This window comes from Phocoena sinus, chromosome 14 (assembly GCF_008692025.1).
Source record: "Phocoena sinus isolate mPhoSin1 chromosome 14, mPhoSin1.pri, whole genome shotgun sequence".
NCBI lineage: Eukaryota > Metazoa > Chordata > Mammalia > Artiodactyla > Phocoenidae > Phocoena > Phocoena sinus.
Window position 1 is genome coordinate 71,442,498 of NC_045776.1, and position 17,232 is coordinate 71,459,729.

Sequence of the window (17,232 nt, forward strand, 5' to 3'; positions counted from 1 at the left end):
GAAAACCCGATGCTTGTACCCTTTGCCTTGGCAAGCCCCCCAGTAGGACCTGGTGTCTGCAAAGACACCCACGTGCAGGATGGCCTGGGAACGACGTGATGACTCAAGGGCTGTCCAGCTCTGCCGCCTGTGATCCCCGTTCTCAAGCTCGCCCAGGTCCCACTCTGCCCGACACCTGACCCAGAGGCACCCTGAACTGGCTCTGTTCTAGGGATACCTGGAGCCCAGGTAGCAGAAGTCTGGGCTCACACTTCAAACAGGTGACTCCCAGGTGTGAGTCCCCTACGCCAGGGTCGCCCTTTCCCCTAACGTTAGATAGAACACAGACCACAAGGAGGATGAGCTGCCAGGCCAGACCCAGGACCTGAGCCCTCTCCCAACTCACCCGCTGTGTGACAAGTCCCTTCGCCCCTGGGGTACCGCATCCGTCAACAATTTACTGCTCAGGGACGCTCCCTCGTTGGTTCAAGGAAGCTGATCAAACCGACTTCGTAGTGATTTTTCACATGAAATCATTTATGTGAAAAGCAAACTGGGAAATGTTGACGATAGTTTTTATGTCCAGACCCTTTCCCCAGAAGCGAATCCTCTCTGAATATCCTCCCACTCAACAGGTCTACCATCTCCTTAAGCCTCCCGCAGCAATGGGCACATAAGGGGTTTCCCTTTTTGTCACTTATTCTAAACAACGCTGGCACCAACATCCCATCTCAGGGCGCACACACAGGTATTTCTGTAGGCAGATTCCAGAAGAGAATCTCTGGGGCAAAGGACAAGGACACAGACAACCTTGGTAGATGTTGCAGTACGACCCTCCAAAAGGCCCCCCTCTCTCTCCCCGCAGTCTACTCAAAACCAGACAGTGCGGAGATCAGATCCGTACAAAGATGAGATGTTCTTCTCTTGTGAGAGGCCAGGGGAAAAATTCAGAAGTGTCTCTAACTGGCTCCCCAGTGGCTGGCCCGGTCCTTCCAGCCAGAGCTCGTGCTACGGGCCAGGCTGCAGGGAAATCGGCCCTCGGGCCCAATCGGCTCAACTTACCTTAGATGGAAAAGGGCTTCCTGAGACTGAGGGTTTGTTCAGATGCTGGAGAGACCGTCAAAGGAGCTGGGAGAACTCGTCCAGGGGTCTCTTAACGTGGGGGGAGGTTGATCTCCCTGGGGATGGATTCGAGAGGGTAAAGAAGCCAGGCTCTTCCAAGATCTTCTCGTCCAAGAATTGAGCGATTCTTTTTGCTTCAGGAAAAATGGCGTCCTGCAGCCCCTCCCCCAGCTGCTGACAATAACGGCTCACACGGGAACAGAGTTCGAGGCCCGCAGGTGGGTGGAATCTGAAATCCAGATCAAGCCTCCTTCTTTCCTTTGTGGGAGAGGCAGCTGAGGTCCAGAGAGGGTGAGCGACTTTCCTCAGGCGGCACAGCCAGGGACTGGGCAGAGCCAGACCTCCACCCCAGGGCTCCAGACCCAGGGCCAGTGCCTGCCTGGGTGCCCACCTCCAAGTTCACGCCTCCAGAGAGCTCAGGGCTGTGAGCTTGACCCTGGACCCGGTGGACTCTCGGCGGCGTCCCCATGCAGCGTCCGGGGCAGGAGCAAAGCGTTGGCTGGCGTTCGACAGACTAGCTTGGTCATTCCCGGGCCACGTGGCCTCGCAGGCCCCTTCAGCACACTCGGTAGCGAGGGGAGACAGGCCGCCTGCTGGGTGGTGGCGCAAGGGGCTGGGGTGCCACCCTGCCCCCAGCGGAGTGCCCGCCCCACGCAAGGCGCGCGCAGGCGCAGTTTGTGAACAGCAGGGGCCAGACTCCGCTGCCCGTGGTGGTCAAAGCCCTCTTTCCTGCCTTTCCTCCTCGCAGACCACGGTGGGTGCAGCCCCCGGCAGCTGTGGTGACGCCCCTGCCTCCCGCTGAGCTGTGGGGTCACATGGAAGTCTGGACACATTGGCTTTGGGCCCCCTCCTCCAACCCCATTATTCTGCATTCACGCGCTCGTTCATTCATGAATAGGCTTGTAGGCCGTGCGGAGCTGTGGTTGGAGCACTTCCTATGGGATACGACAAGCGCAGGACGTTCAAAGCCTGGCTCAGGGCCTTTCTGGCTGCGTGACCTTGGGCGAGTCACTTGGCCTGTCTGAGCTTCCGTGCCTCCCTCTGTAGAAGGTGGATAATGCCTGTACCGCCCTCAGCTCTGTGAAGACGCAGTGTGTAGGAAGTGCTCAGTGCCACACTTGCCACACAGTGCATGCTGAAGCAGTGATGGAAACAGGCCCTCGTGGTGGGATCTAAACCCTGAGGAAGGGCACAGGTGGGAGATTTGGGGGCTCAGGGGGTCTCTCACGTGCTCAAGCAGCATTTTCTTATCTGATTCTCACAGCAGGGCAGGACCTGTGGTTTCACAGGTGAAACACTGAGGCTCCGAGAGAGGGCAGAAGTTGCCCAAGGTCACGCAGTCTGGAGGTGGGATATGAATGCTGGGATTCGAACCCCAGTCTTTCGGAGATGTAGACACCTACTGCCCTTCCCCCACGGTGCCTGAAGGAGTTTCTGGCCAGTCTAAGCATTTGGTTTGTTTTAGAGGGAAACACAGCAGAGAGGGGAGGAGAGATGTTCCAGGTCATCAGGCAATTAATCCCACTGGGTCCCCCTCCCCTTTCCAACCTAGAAATAGGCCCAGTGCCTGCCCCAGATGGGCCCCAGTCCCTGGGCTCCCCAGCCCGTGTTGCCGGCCACGCCTCCAGCCGTGCCTGCCAGACAACGTACAAGCCCTGGCTGGGGTCACCGCACCCCAGAGGGATAGGGGGAACAGCTGCAGCATGACCCCTAGCCCCCACTGGTCGCCAGACCCCTGCAGAGGGGCCCACAGGGTGAGGGTGACTTTTCTCCACCCAAAGGGCCACAGCAGCCTGTCTCTGTCTCTGGCCATGTCCGTCACCCGCTCCGTGGAGCTCACGGGACTTCCCTGGCTGCTGGAAGTGCTCAGATTTCACCAACCCTTCTAGGACCCTCTGCCCTGCCCCCCCAAGAATAGATGTTTAGACTCTAAAGTTCCAAGCATCTAGAATCACTGATCTCTTGATTCTGAAGCTTCTAAACCTAGACCTGGAAAGAAGAGGTAACTTGCAGAACAGCCAGACCTTTAGACACAGAAGTTTCCCTCTTTTCTCTTCGTGGGACACCGCACTTCACAGTTTACAGCTAACAAAAGCCCACATTCACTGAGCACTCGTGGGGGCCTGTTCTAAGCCCTATAAGGGAATGAACTCAACTCCCACCAACCCTCCAAGGTCCCGTTTCACAGATGAGGAAACTGAGGCCCAGAGAGATTAAGTGACTTGCCCAAGGTCACACAGCTGGGAGGTGGCAGAGTTGAGATTCCATCCCGGGTCATCTGAACCCCTAACCATCAGGCTACCCTGCCCTGCACCTTGTAAAGTGCATTCACATCTATTAACCTCACAGTATTGTGGGGAGACAGGGCAAGGGCTGTGGCCCCAGCTTTACAAGTGAGGAACCCATAGTTCAAAAAGGTGACATGCCCAAGTCACACAGCTAGGAGGACCCTTAACTGGGTCTCCTGGTTCCTTATTTCCGTGTCCACTACCTCCTCCTTCCGTCGCTGTTACCAATCCCCCGTATGCAACCCCAGTCTTTTCCCCTCTCCAGCCCCTCCAGCTGAGTCGGGCTCCCCAAACCCTTAGGGAGAGGCCACAGGTAGACACCCTAAACCTGGACCCTCCGGCCTGCCAGGGCACCCTCAGTGTCCCTGCAGGTCCCCAGCGGCTGGTGGGACTCCATGCTGAGCATCGCAGAGGCCTCTGGCATCAGGGACCCTGGCAAGAGCAGATTTACGAACAGGACTATTTTATACTTTGCAGCTGCCGCCATAAACCCTGCACCCGCCTGGGGAGGGGGAGCAGCTGCGGGGGAACCTCCCGGGCCCTGGAGCCAGCACAAAATCCTTCCTGCTATTTCTGAGCAGCCGGAGGAATCCTGAAATTAAAACCTCCTGAAAAAATGTCAAATCCCTATCCCACTCCAGACAGATCCTTCCCCCAAACCAGATGAAGAGCCAGGATAAAGCAGAGCAGAGCCAGGCACAGCACAAGACTGCCCACTGGAGCCCCAAATTCTCACCCAGCTCTGGACGAGACCCAGCCTCAGATGCCCGAGTATAAAATGAGGGGCTGGTCTGAGGCTCTCTGAACTTTAGCGGTTCCCTAAAGTCATGTAGCTCAAACATTCTCACTCTTTAAGATTCTATGCTCCAACTACTGGCTGTGTGACCTTGGATAAATTACTTGACCTCTCTGAGTCTCCATTTTTTTCATCTGTAAAATGGGGAGAACTAACCATCATCTCATTAAGAAGGCTGGGAGGAAGAGATAAAATAATATCAGTAGTTCATAGCATTACTTGTAATAGCCCAAAGCTGGAAACCACCCAAACATCCATCAACTGGTGAACAGATAAGTTTTCATACATTCACACAAGGGAATACTGCTCAGCAGTAAAAAAGAGGGAAATATTGATAGATACAACAACATGAATGAATCTCAAAATATTTATGCTGAGTTAAAGAAGCCAGACCAAAAAGAAAAGAAAAGAAAAAAAAAAAAAAAGAGTACACACTGCACTGTATGTTTCATTTATACAAAACTCCAGAAAATAAAAATGATTCATGGTGACAGGAAGCAGATCAATAGTTGCCTGGGGACTGCGGTGGGGGATGCAGAGGAACAGTAAGGAGAGATTACAAAGGGTGACGGATATGTCCATTATCTTAATTGTGGTGATGGCTTTATACACATATGTCAAAATTATCAAACTGTACACTTGAATATGTGCATTTTATTGTGTGTCAATTATACCTCGGTAAAGCTGTAAAAAGTAATATGGGTAAAGCGCCAGAAGTGAATAACTGTCCATTTTTAAATGGAGGCTATGCCTGTTATTAATCATTGTGGCTGCATCTGGATGATTCTTTTATGAAGTTTCATCTCCTCCATGAGAATATAGCCTCAGATCTGTTTTGTTAACAGTTTCTCCCCAATGCCTGGCACAGAGTAGGTGCTCACTAAAGAATTACGGTTGGAAAACAAAAGATCTAGGACCCTGCTACTCGCTCCCGGGCCACCTTGGAATCCAGAGTTTTAATTAAGCCCAACGAAGGTAAACTGGATGATTCCAAGTGTCTATGAATGAAAACAGAGACAGGCACTGGGCAGTCACTGTCATCACCCTGGGAGGCAGGGTGGGCCTGGAACAAAGAAGGGGGACCCAAGATGAAATGCAATGGATACAAAACGCACGTGCCCACCCTACCATCAGCGGAGGGGCTCTACTTTTGGACCACAAAGTTCTAAAATGAGGCAGGAGACTCAGCGCCGAAGAGTCCAGGCTGAGGAGCCACAGACCTGGGTCCAAATACCAGCTATGCCTGGCTGTGTGACCTCAGGCAAGTCACTACACCCTCTGAGCCTCAGCTTTCTCATCTGTAAAATGGGGGTAATGATATTGCTCCTCTCTCTGTAGAGTGTGGGGAGGGTTAAATGCGGTTATGGATGTGTGGGCACGATGCCTTCCTTCAGTCTCACACATATGCACACACACACACGGAGCACTTGCTATGTGCCAGGCACCGTGCTGAGAGCTAGGGAGACAGTGGCGGACAGACCCCCAGGCCCCTCTCCTCGTGGACTGTGAATGTTGCCTGTGACAACTGCCTGGCCGCACCCTCAGACACGATGATTTCATTGGTCTGGGTGGGGTCCAGGAGTCAGGATTTTTAAAAGCTCCCAGGTAATCCCACTGTGCAGGTGGAGAGCCCTGCCAGGTGGGGTAGGATCATCCTCTCTTTACACACATGGAAACAGAGGCCCAGAGAGGTGAGGTGATTCACCCAAGGTCACACAGCCAGGAAAGCGTGGAGCTGGCATTGACCCAAGTGGTCTCACCCCAGAGCCCAAACCACTCTGAGCACCCCAGAAGGTTAAGGATGATGTGCTCAGCACACAACGGCCTGGGAAGTGTGGGTTCTGCCCCTCCTGCCCACACCCCGGACATGACCTCAGCCAGATTATGCCCAGCCTGTCGAGCACAGGACATGGGAAAGAGGGCTCTTCAGCAACCCCCAACCCTACCACACGTCACCAGGAGCCCCATTCCCACACGAGCTAGGGTTCATGTCTCGGGGTGGGTTTGCTCGCCCTCCCTCTCCCCCTCGACGGCAGCAGCGGGCCTGGCCCCAGGACAGACTCCCAGGCTGGGGGCCGCCGTGAGGTTTTAAAAGCCCTGGGAAAGTGGGGCCCTGGTTGTGCCCTGGCAGCCTCCCGGATACCTGGGAACACTGGAACCCCTCACCCACACGCTTAAGCCCCGTTCTCCCCCCACCCCCACTTGGCCCTAGCCACACACGCTCCCACCACGGTCTCCCTCCGCGGCTCACTCCCCGCTTGGTGCCAGCCAGATGTGTGTGCATAAACGGCCCCTCCTGGGTAACTCCATCACAGAGGCGGGAGCAGAGTGGAGCGGCTCTAAGCCTCAGTGGTAGTGGGGCCCTGCTGTTCCCTCCCCAAGCACTTCCTTCATTGTCACTCGTTCATTCATCAGAAAAGCAGTAGAGCCCAGTGGAGAACTCAGACTCCAGAATTAGACTGCAGGCCTGGAATCTTGGCTGTGGGACCTGGGCAACTGACTTCCCCTCTCTGGACCTCAGTTTCCCCATCTGTGACATGGGGATAATAACAGTGCCCACCTCGTAGGGTTGCCACGAGTTAATGATGTCCCCTGTTTAGAGCAATGCCTGGCACATAACAGATGTCCCTTAATTGTAAGCAATTTTTATCATCCTTGAGCCCAGGGGACTGTGGAAGAGAGGCTGGGTGCGGGGCATCCAGGAAGACTCCCAGGAGGAGGGGACATCTAAGCCAGAAGCTAGAAGATGAGAGTTAGCAAGGCAAGGAGGGGGGTGGAAGGGTGTCTTAGGCAGAGGGAATAGTAGCTGTAAAAGCTCAGAGGTGAGGGAGAGGTTGACTCCTGCACTGGGGCTCAGACCACCTCCTTTATCCCCCCCAGCAGTCCCTGGGGACACAGGCTGTGGCTAAGGCCACACACTCCACGTTCTCTGGAGGGCCCACTGGGCACCAATGGGGAGCCGCTGACCAGGATGCTGCTGATTGGGAGATGTCTCCCCGCCTGCTCCCCAGGGATCGCCAAAGTCCGCTTCTGTCTTACCTGGGTTTTGCCTGTCATGAGGAAGCTTCATGCACTTCCCAGCCACACCCCAGCGCTTAGGACCCCGCAGGAGTTCAGGAAGAAGGAGAGAGCCTGTCCCACCCAGAAAGGCTGAGTGACTTGGTCCCAGCCACACAGCATCCGGGTACTCGGTATCTGTATTTCGATTCTCCCTACATTCTTGGGCGGGAGCCTGTCTGGGTTGAGAGAGGGAGGGCCCTTCCCTACTGAGCAGGACAGTGGCCATTGTGTGTTATGAAACCCAAACCCCGGCCCCCTCCGGATGGATGTGGGGTCGGCGGAGGAGAGGGGCTGCAGGAGGATGGCCTCCCTGCCCCCATCACTCCAGGGATCCACCACGTGCTCGCAGCCCAGCCGCATCTGGATTCCAGCTGGCAGCTCCAGCACGGAGGGGGAGCAGTGGACGCAGGGATGGCCATCAAAGGCGGGGAGGAGGCTGGTGGGCGAGGAGACACAAGCCAGGGCTGCCTCCAGCCCCACGCACCACTGGCCAAGGGTGCGGCGAGTGTGGCATTGTCCCTAACACCCGGGCCAGTCCTTAGCCGCTCTGCAGGGTCAGGGGAAACCGAAACCTCAGCCCCAAGCCCCTCCACTGCCCCTTGGGGGAAACGGAGAGGTGGTGGTTCTCCTACAGACACAGTAAGTAGCAGAGGCATGCGTGGAACTTGCCTCTGTGGCCACAAGCCCAGGGCTGATGGGGCACAAGCTCCGGCCCCTGTTCCCATGGAGCATCCATCCCTCCCTCCGTTTCCCACACCAATCTGCCCATTCAGCCCCTGGCCCCAGAAAGTTGCCCCACCCCCATGGAACAGCCCAGGGGAAATGCTTCCCACCTCCCAGCAGATTCACTCCTCCCCCTCGCTACCGCCCCAAGAAAACCAGTGACGCTCAGGCCAGAATAAAGGTTTATTGTGCTAGTTTGTTACATCCTAGCACCTGGAGAGTTGTGCAGAGGTTGGGGGGAGGGGGGACGGAGGGATGGGGAAGAGGAACTCCCCCCCCCCCGCCGCAGAGCCTCCCCAAATCAGGACGGAGCTCAGGCTCCCTTGTCGAAGACTAAAGAATGCTATGGGCACAGGCTGCCAGATATATGTGTGTGTGTGTGTGTGTGTGTGTGTGTGTGTGTGTGAAGGGCAGGGGGTCAGGGTCCCCCTGCTCCAGCCTGTTGCAAACCCTCCCTGATCCCCTCAGATTCCCGCAGAGTGGGGTCCCCTCACACACAGCCCTGCCCCCCACCACTTCTAGGTTGCTCTGGGGCCCTGGCAAGAAAGTTCAATTCATTTGCCCCATGCCCGCAGCAGTAGCAGGATGAGAGGCAGCCCCTGAGAGGCCGAGCCTCCACCTCCACAGCCTTCACCCCGGACCAACCAGGAACTGGGGAGGGGGCGCCCTGGAGCACACCTGGAGCTGTAACTTCTAGAGTGTTCTCTTCAGGATTTTACTCTGTAGCTGTAAAACAAAAACAAAAGTACTCCGCGGCCACAAGCTTTTGGGAAAGGCTAAGCGAAATCAGATTCCATGGGCACCTTTACTGCGGGACTTGTCAGAGCCTTGGGGGGCTCCAAGGGGGGGTACGCAGAGCAGAGAAGCAATGTTTCCTCAGTTCATTCACTGGACCTCAAAATCTTTCTTCCAGGGAACCCAGTTTGGGAAATGCTCACTTAGGAACCTGTTGTGATCGGTGCAGGACCCCTCACGGAAGCCTCCTGACTGATCCTCTGTGGCACCTCTCCCTGCTTCAACCCCAGGCACCTCTGCATCTCCCATCTGTTCAACCTCTTCCAAAACTCCTAGTTATTCTGTTTCTCTTTCCTACCTCGATGGAAAGCAGCGATGTTTGCATTGTCACAAGGGACCTGAGACATATGTTTCCCAGCGGACGTGGCCGTGACAGGGACACATCCTCAGCTCCATCTCCCCAGAGGAGCCGTACTTTGGGATGTAGGCCTTGGGGCTGCGGGGACAAATGTTCTCGAAGTGGATGAGATTCCTGAGGGTGGAACAGAGACCAGCATCTCTGCCTGCTGTAGTAGGATCAGACGTGCCAGGATTTGCCGCGGGGAGTGGCTGAGTAGGGGGTGTCAGAGCACGGTAAGGGCCGAGGACCTTTCTGTGCCCAAGGAGGTGACCGCCAGGGGTCCGACAATCAGGGCCGGCAGCCCTAGAGGCCTGTTAGATGCTGGGGGGGACACTGCCGCAAGCACAGGGGTTTTCGAGGGAACCAGCTGGGCCCCCAGCTCCGAGGGCTAATGAGGGAGCTGCTTCTGGCTCCCCTTGACCTTCAGCAGCTGCCACAGCCCCATCCGCCCGTGCCGAGCAGGGCTCCTCTGGCGGCGCCTCTGGTTTCTCTGCCGGGACCCCGTGTCCCTGGGCTTCCTGGTCCGCCTCCCGGCTGCCCTTCTCCTCTTCCTCCGACTTGCCCTCCGTCATCCTGGCTCCGTCCCCCATGCCCGGGGCGGCCCTGGCGGGAGACTTGAGGTTCTGGGTGGCAGCGAGGATGTCAGCCTGGAGCTGCTGGGAGGAATCCCGGGCCTCGTCGGGACGGCCGTCAGGGGCACGGTCGGGGACCTCGCTGAAGGCCCGGGGGCCCCCGGCCCGGTCACTCTGGTCCACGTACTTCTTCTTAGGGAAAGATGAGGGGTAGTAGGCAGAGGCTTTGTGTTTCTGGCGGGTGATGAGAGCGGCACAGGTGGTGAACAGAAGTAGGAACACCAGGGAGCCCACCACGGCGATGAGCATCACGTACTGGTGGAAGAAATCCACGATGCCATCCAGGAAGTTGGTGGGGGGCTTGGGGCCCGCCAGGGGCGTGAGCTGGGGCCCCACTGAGGTAAGGCTGAGGGCTGGGGTCCGGGGCGGCGGGAGGCTCGGGGAGGAGGCCGACGCGCCCTCGGCCTCCCCGCTGCCCGCCGTGTCCTCCAGGAAGGTGGCCCGCAGGGACACGGAGTAGGACGCCGTGGGCAGGACCCGCAGGAGGAGCAGCAGAGACGCCGTGAGGCTGGGGGCCGCCGCGGAAACCATGCTGCCTGGAGCCTGTGGGGAAGCGAGGCAGGAGAGCTGTCAGGGCGGGGCCCCAGCCTCAGGGGACCCCGGGGAGGCGCAGCAGACACAGAACCTATTCCAGCAAGTCGCTTCCCTTCCCCGGGCCTGAGCCTCCCCACCATACAATGGGCCCCATCCCGGGGTTCACACTCTGAGCTTCTGGAGGGCAAGGGCTAAATCTTGTTTATCTCGGCACCCCCAGGGTTTTGCATCATACCTGGTATACAGCAAGTGCTCAATAAACGCACATTGATGGAGTTGGCTGAATGAATAAGAACTTACCCTTTCATTGCTTGCCATGTGCCAGACACTATTTTACATTTCTTACATGGAATTTCTCATTGAATCCTGAGAACTGCCCGATAGGGCAGGTACTACATTCTCCCCATTTTCCAGGTGAGGAAACTGAGGCTCAGAGGGATTAAGTGACTTGCTGAGGAAGAGCTGGGGTTTGGATGTGGGCATGGAGGGAGAGAGGATGGTAGGGCTCAGTGAGTAACTGAGAGAGCTGCCCCCTCCTCTGGGAAGCCATCCTCGCTGCTCCCAGCTCCTCTGTGGTCCCGTCTCTGGAAGATTCGTAGGTTTTGAAGCGTCCCGATTCCGAGCTCAGCAGAGGCCTGTGTGAGCATGTGCGCCATGGCTAACCCCCACCTCGAGGCTCAAAGCAGGGCCTGGAGGCCCAGAGGGAACCCTCGTGCCTGGAACAAAGCTGGAGCCTAAGTCCTATGGCCGCCACCAAATGGGATCCAGATGAACCCCGCACCTCCCTCCCCCTGCTGGAAAGCTGCTCCCGACGTGAAGCCCCCAGACCCTCCCGGCCCAGACAGCCCAGCTGACTAATAAATTCCTTATGGCCCAGCTTAACGGAGGAGTCGGCTTCTAAAGCAGTACATCTCCCAGCCAGTGTGAGCGAGCCTGGCCTCTCAGACAAACCCAGGAACCCCTTCCTGCACACCCCAGGCTGCCCCTTGAGAGCCTCTGCCCCACCCAGCAGAGGGCACAGGACTCTGGATGGGGCTACAGGTGCCAAGATGGAAAAGCCTCACTATGCCCTGACTGAGGTGCCCTCTCCAGGAGTTGGAAATGGGGAGACAGAGGCCCAGAGAAGGCAAGGGGCAGGCCCCAGGCCACACAGCGAGTTCCTGGGCTGGAGCAGGAAGTCAGGTGCCCAACATCTTGACGGCAGGTCCCCTTGAGTGCCCAGGCCTCAGGCCCAGCTCCGTAAAGTGGGTGACAGTACCGACTCATGCTGACCTGGGGATTCAGAAGATGATGTAGGAATGACATGGGGCCACTGAGTGGCTTGTTCCAAGTGACCCGGGGCCACCTGATGTGACGCGAATTTGGACAAACTGGCTCAGATGGCAAAACACAAAAGATAATTCAGGACATCAAATGAGGCAACACTCACCCAGGGGTTCATTTTAAATGAGTTGGTCACTGTGTACTTTTATCACAGGTTACTCATCTGAGCCCCTTTTGTGGGTGCAACTCCAAAGAAGCCCTGGGCACTAACATTTTCAGATGGGGAAACAGAGGTTCAGAGACAGACAGTGACCTGCCCAAGGGCACACAGATGCTAAGTGTCAGAGCTGGGATTTGAACCTTCTTCTTTGTGACTCTGAGAATTCACACACACACACACCCTGCACACTCTCTCTCATGTGCCTCAGGCTGGCCCAGGAATGGGCTCACATCACTGGCTGACATCACTTGTCAGCTGGAACCAGGATCTGAGGTGTTCCACAAAGTTTAGGCGCCTTCCTGGGCCCTCCACTCTCTGACACTTGCTAGCATAGGTTCCTACAAAGAGCTTTGATCTTTGGGGTTTTTCTCTCTTGCCTTCCCCCGCCTTGTATCAAGCCCGGGAGAGACCTTTCATGGTGGCAGCTGAAACTTCTCACCATAGACGGCAACTCTGACCAGTGGGGCCTGAAGACCAGGGGACTTTCCTGGGGGGACAGATGTGGAGTTTCTGTACTGAAGCTCTGCAGACAGCAGAGTGATAAGGCCGGTTAGGTCAGGATTAGAATCCTAGCTCCATCTGGGCCTAGCTTGCTGGCCCAGGCCCTCTGGGCCTCACTTTCCCCATTTGTAGACTGGGGGCAGAGTGAGGAGGTAAGCACAGGGCCTGGCTCACTGAGTTGTTAGGACCGGATGAGAACACATTCAGAAAGTGCCTGGCGCAGAGCAGCTGCTCCCCGAGGGAAGGTGAAATTCAGAAGCAGTCGAATTTCTACCCCAGCAGAGATGCAGGATCAGCCAGTATTCCCACCCCAGGCTGACAAATGATGATTATTCTCACCTGATGTGTAAATTTGCTCATCGTCTCCCCCCATTCTCCAGGAAAGAGCAACTCTTTTACCTCGTTGAGGGAAATCTTGTTGAGTGGCCAGTGAGGAATCGGGACCAGATGCGCGCACACACACACACACACACACACACGCACACACGAATGTGCGGCAGTGAGTCGGACAGAGAAAAGTCCCCCTTTCCCCCGGATCCTTGGGGACAGGGGCAGATGATAAGGAAAGAGGCCACAGAAACTACCCCTGGATCTTAAAGGCTAAGACCCCGACTTCTCAGAGTCCCTCACACCCACCACAACCCTCCCCACAGGGCTCCGGGGGAAAGGTGCCGGCAGAGTGCGGGAGCCGGCCGGGCCTCACAGGAGATGGCTGTGTGACCCTGCTTGACGAGCCCCCTGACCCTTCCGGGCCTCAGTCTTCTATCTGTAGAATGGGCGTGCTGGCCCAGCCCCCTGACCCTTCCGGGCCTCAGTCTTCTATCTGTAGAATGGGCGCCCTGGCCCGGGCTGCTTGAAGTGATCGTTCTGCCCACCAGCTGCCCCCACCTCCTCCCTGCGTCCTCATTTTTTCCAGGATGTGGAAACTCACAGGCCATTAAGAGGTGGGGTCAGGCCATCCCCTCTTGTTTAACCCAAGAGGAAACCCAGGCCCAACACTCGGAAAGGCCTGCCCAGGGTCGCACAGCCAGTCAGGGCAGAGCCCGACTGGAGAGGCGGCTCCGAATACCTGGGAGGAGGTCATTTCCCAGCTGTGTGTCTTGAGACCAGGCAGATCACCTCTCTGGGCCTCGGTGTCCACATCTGTACAATGGGGATAAGGCCACCTTCCTGGACTATTGTTAGGACGAGAAATAGAGGAGGCTGGCACAGTGTGGACGGCGAGTAGTGGCAGCACGTGACCATCCAGGACTCCTAGCTGGGAGCAGGGACTCTCTTCAGAGCCCAGCTCACTCACCATAGAGTTTATCGTTTTCAAATGTGATAGCCCCACTGGAGGTCAGGAATAGGCAGATGAGGCAAATCCATCCCTAAGGCCAAGCTCCCCAGAACCTGAGACTGATGGGCCAGAGTGGCTGCCCCACCCCCATTCAGAGACTGGTGGCCGGGGGGGAGGGGTGGCCCACATAAACCTGGCTTCAATTAGTGGCCTTGTGGGGAGGGGTTCTGGCTGAAGTTCTGCACCCCCTGCTCTGGGGCAGCCGAGGACAGGGACCTGGGCCCCTTGGATGGGAGGCCTGGGGAGGGACGGGCATCCTGAAGGCTCAAAATCCACACACACACACGCACGCACACGCGCACACATGCGCAGAGCTCACGGGCACACAGACACAACACAGGCACAAAGACACAGACGCATAACATCTCGACACCCCAGATTGCCCACCAGCACAGATACACAGAGGGCACACGTGGACACACAACGGGCTGGTTCTCTGACAACATGTGCACATATGCACCCCCTGACCGCCCCCGTGTATCCCCACGGACGGGACCACCCCCATCCGTACCACCCTCCCGCAGACCCTGGGAGCACCTACCCTGGTGCCCACTCTCCAAGAACAACACATCCCCTACAGCGAGACCCCAACTGCCCACACACAACCGCACACACGCAACACTCCGGCCAACCCAGCACCGCACTCGGGAGGCATCCAAGGTGCACACACATCCCGCCACCCGCCCCCTTAGCGCAGATCACACACAAGTAGGCAGCATCCAACACACACTCAAAGCTCACACATACTTAGAGAAGCCCCCCAAAGCACTCACACTGGCCCCCTAAACTCCAAGACACACCAGGCTCCCTGGAGAGAGGAGGGGCCCCCAGGACTCACCAGTTCCTCTGCACACAGGGTGTCCCGCCAGGTGGAGCAGAGCAAGTCCGTGGCAGTGCCCTGTGGCCGCGGCTCTGGGCTGCCGCCGCCCGCCCCTTTCCTCCCGCCTCCTCCCGCCTCCCTCCCTCCCCTCGGCAGGGCCAGCTTGATTTCATTAAGTGGGTTTGGGGTGGGGACAGGGGCAGGGGCGGGGCCAAGCTCGGCCACACACACAGTCCCCCCTTGCTCACACCCGTGGGCGTCCCCTCCACGCCCCGGGGACACCAGATGGGGCATTTCCTCCCTGACCGTCGGTCCACAGGGCAGTCTGAGGATAAACAGACACACAGACAGGGCCGTCCTGTGGAGCACCCACGGCCCAGAGAGCTGGGATCCTGCCTCCCCTTCTGAAGGGGATGAGGTCAGGGAGGTTCCGAGGTCCCTGAAAATGAGAAGGAAAATTCCCCGCACTTGGTTCCAGCTGTGACTCAGGTTTTCCGAGGCTCAGGGTGCAGAGTGGGAGCCGGGCTGCATTTAAGGGATGCATGGAGGGTCAGGCCTGAGGCAGGGAGTGAGTCCTGGATGGCCCTGGTCAGGCCCTTTCCTTCGGCAGGCCTCTGTTTCCCCATTTGCAGGGGTGGGTGGGAAGCCCTCTGGGTTCCCTACGGCTGGAACATCGTGAGATCTGTGGCCTCGCGATACCCCAATGGAATGGCCAGAGCAAGAGTCGTGGCCCCATTTCCCAGATGGGGAAAGCGAGGCAGGGTGAATTCAAGAGGCTCACCCAGGGTACCGGGCCCTCTGGCAGACCTGAGGAATCCAGTGGGACAGTAGTCCTTTGCATTCATTCATTCCTGCACCATTCATTCATTCATCCATCAAATGCTTAATGAACACCTGCAGAGCACCAGGCCCGGTGCTGAGCAGATCTCAGAGGTAAATCAGACACAGCCCAGCCCTCAGGGTGCTCGCAGACTTCCAAGGAGAAGCACATGTATGTAAATTATTTTTTTACGAAACAGAAATGGGTCTGTGGCAGGAGAGAGGCCAAGGGCTCGGGGAAGCCCAGGACGGAGAGAGATCCCCTGAGAGAAAGAGGCAAGGAAGTCGCCCTAGAGGCCGTGGCTGTGAATCAGCGGAGCCCCAGGCAGAGGAGACCCAGGAAGGGCATCCCAGGAGGAAGGGCCAGTGTGGATAGAAGGCAGGTGGCTGGGAACGCCACGCACGGACAAGGGGCTGTAATGAACCTGGGCTGGGGCATGAAGTGGACGAAAGGGAGGAGCTGATGATTAGGGTGGGAGCAGTCCCCCGGGCAGGGCTAAAGTCTCGGAATGGCATTCATCCACGAGGCAGTAGGGAGCCAGTGAAGGTTTGGAGCAGGGGGAGTACGTGAATGAACAGATCACGACCACCCTTTAGGAACCAGGGCCCTAGGTTGTAGCTATTCCCTTCTGTGGTCCCAGCAGCCCTGACTCACCTGCTCAGAGAAAGGGCAGCTGTTTGGAAAATAAAACTAGAAAACTTCCCATCTTCTCTGAGATCACCTTGCATCCTAAGGGAATGGGGAGCCGTCCACCAATGGACACACACACACACACACACACACACACACACACTCACTCATGTGCACACAGGCCCCCTGGGGCAAGTGGCTGCCCACAGACATGTTGTAACAGCTGAGCCCTCTTGAAGATGGCCAGGGGGTGTCCCAGCCCCATCTTAGACCAGATGGCAGGTGAGCAGAAGTGGCCAGACCTGCCCCAGGGCCCACCGCCTGGGGAGGAGCCCCTGCCCTAATAGTCTGAGGGCTGAGGGGGATTGGATCCCAAGAGATCAAGGGGCAGAGGTACAACTAACCTGAACAGGGCCTGCTTCCAGCACGGGTGGCCCAGAGGCCCCAGACTAAGTCGCGGTCCCATTCTGTGTTCCTCCTTTGGGGCCAGAGCAGCCCCAGACCGGAGACAGAGAGACCCAGGTTCTAGGTCTGCCTTCACCAGGTCCTGCCCCATGGGGAGCCTCTTTCATCATCTGTAAAATGAGGATAGAGAATTTTTTCTGTTCACAAGGCTGCTGGGAAAATCCGGAGTCAGAGGGTGTAAACAGTGCTGGACAATACAAAAGCATTGGCCAGGTGCCAAGTGTATAAGTTTCCTACAGCTGCTATAACAAATATCACAAACTTGGTGACTTAGAACCACACACCATTATTATCTCAGCGTTCTGGCAGCTGGAAGTCAGAAATGGGTCTCACTGGGCTAAAATCAAGGTGTCGGCTGAGCTTTGTTTATCCCAGAGTCTTCACAGGGAGAATCTGAGTCTTTGCCTTTTCAAGCTTCTAGAAGCTGCCTGCATTCCTCAGCTCACAGTCATCTTCCTCCATCTTCAGAGTCAGCTGCAGGGTCTGAGTTCTCACGCTGCCACCTCTCTGGTTCTCTCTTCCAATCCCTCTTCCACTTTTAAGGACCCTTGTGATGATACTGGACCCACCCAGATAATCCGGGATCAGCTCCCTAAGAGCCTTAACTTAATCACACCTGCAAATCCCTTTTGCCAGGTAAGGGGACAAACTCGTTTTACAGTTTTGAGGGATTGAGATGTGGACATCTTTGGCGGGGGGGAGGGCATTATTCTGTCTCTCACACCACGGTTGCCTATGATTACTTGTTCCCTGCAGAGCTGGCTGGAATCCTCCACCCTCCAAGGCACTGGGTTTTCCTCCCCCCATAGAACCTATCATTGTGCGTCAAACCCAGCGGGTTCCAGAAGACCTTAGGGGGAGAGAGGTGAATGGGTAAGCAAAGCCCATGCAACAGATGTGGAAAC

General features: G+C 56.9%; 2 protein-coding genes across 5 annotated transcripts in view; both read right to left on the minus strand.

Annotated features, from left to right (window-relative positions):
* SART3 (spliceosome associated factor 3, U4/U6 recycling protein) overlaps positions 1-14,527 on the minus strand; it is a 65,816-nt gene extending 51,289 nt beyond the window's left edge. The window contains exon 1 of the mRNA XM_032603421.1: positions 14,431-14,527. The gene's annotated coding sequence lies outside the window, so the exon portion shown is untranslated. The remainder of the gene's footprint in view (positions 1-14,430) is intronic.
* LOC116739212 (transmembrane protein 119-like) overlaps positions 8,133-17,232 on the minus strand; it is a 38,249-nt gene continuing 29,149 nt past the window's right edge. For 2 of the 4 annotated variants that reach the window (XM_032603438.1, XM_032603435.1), the window contains exons 2-3: positions 16,267-16,437; positions 8,133-10,278 (exon numbers count right to left, since the gene is read on the minus strand). In XM_032603438.1, coding sequence (XP_032459329.1) covers positions 9,418-10,266 — 849 coding nt within the window. In that variant the 5' untranslated portion in view covers positions 10,267-10,278; positions 16,267-16,437 and the 3' untranslated portion in view covers positions 8,133-9,417. Of the gene's footprint in view, positions 10,279-14,430; positions 14,543-16,266; positions 16,438-17,232 lie in introns of those variants that run through there. The other 2 variants (XR_004345488.1, XM_032603436.1) reach the window with 2 other exon arrangements.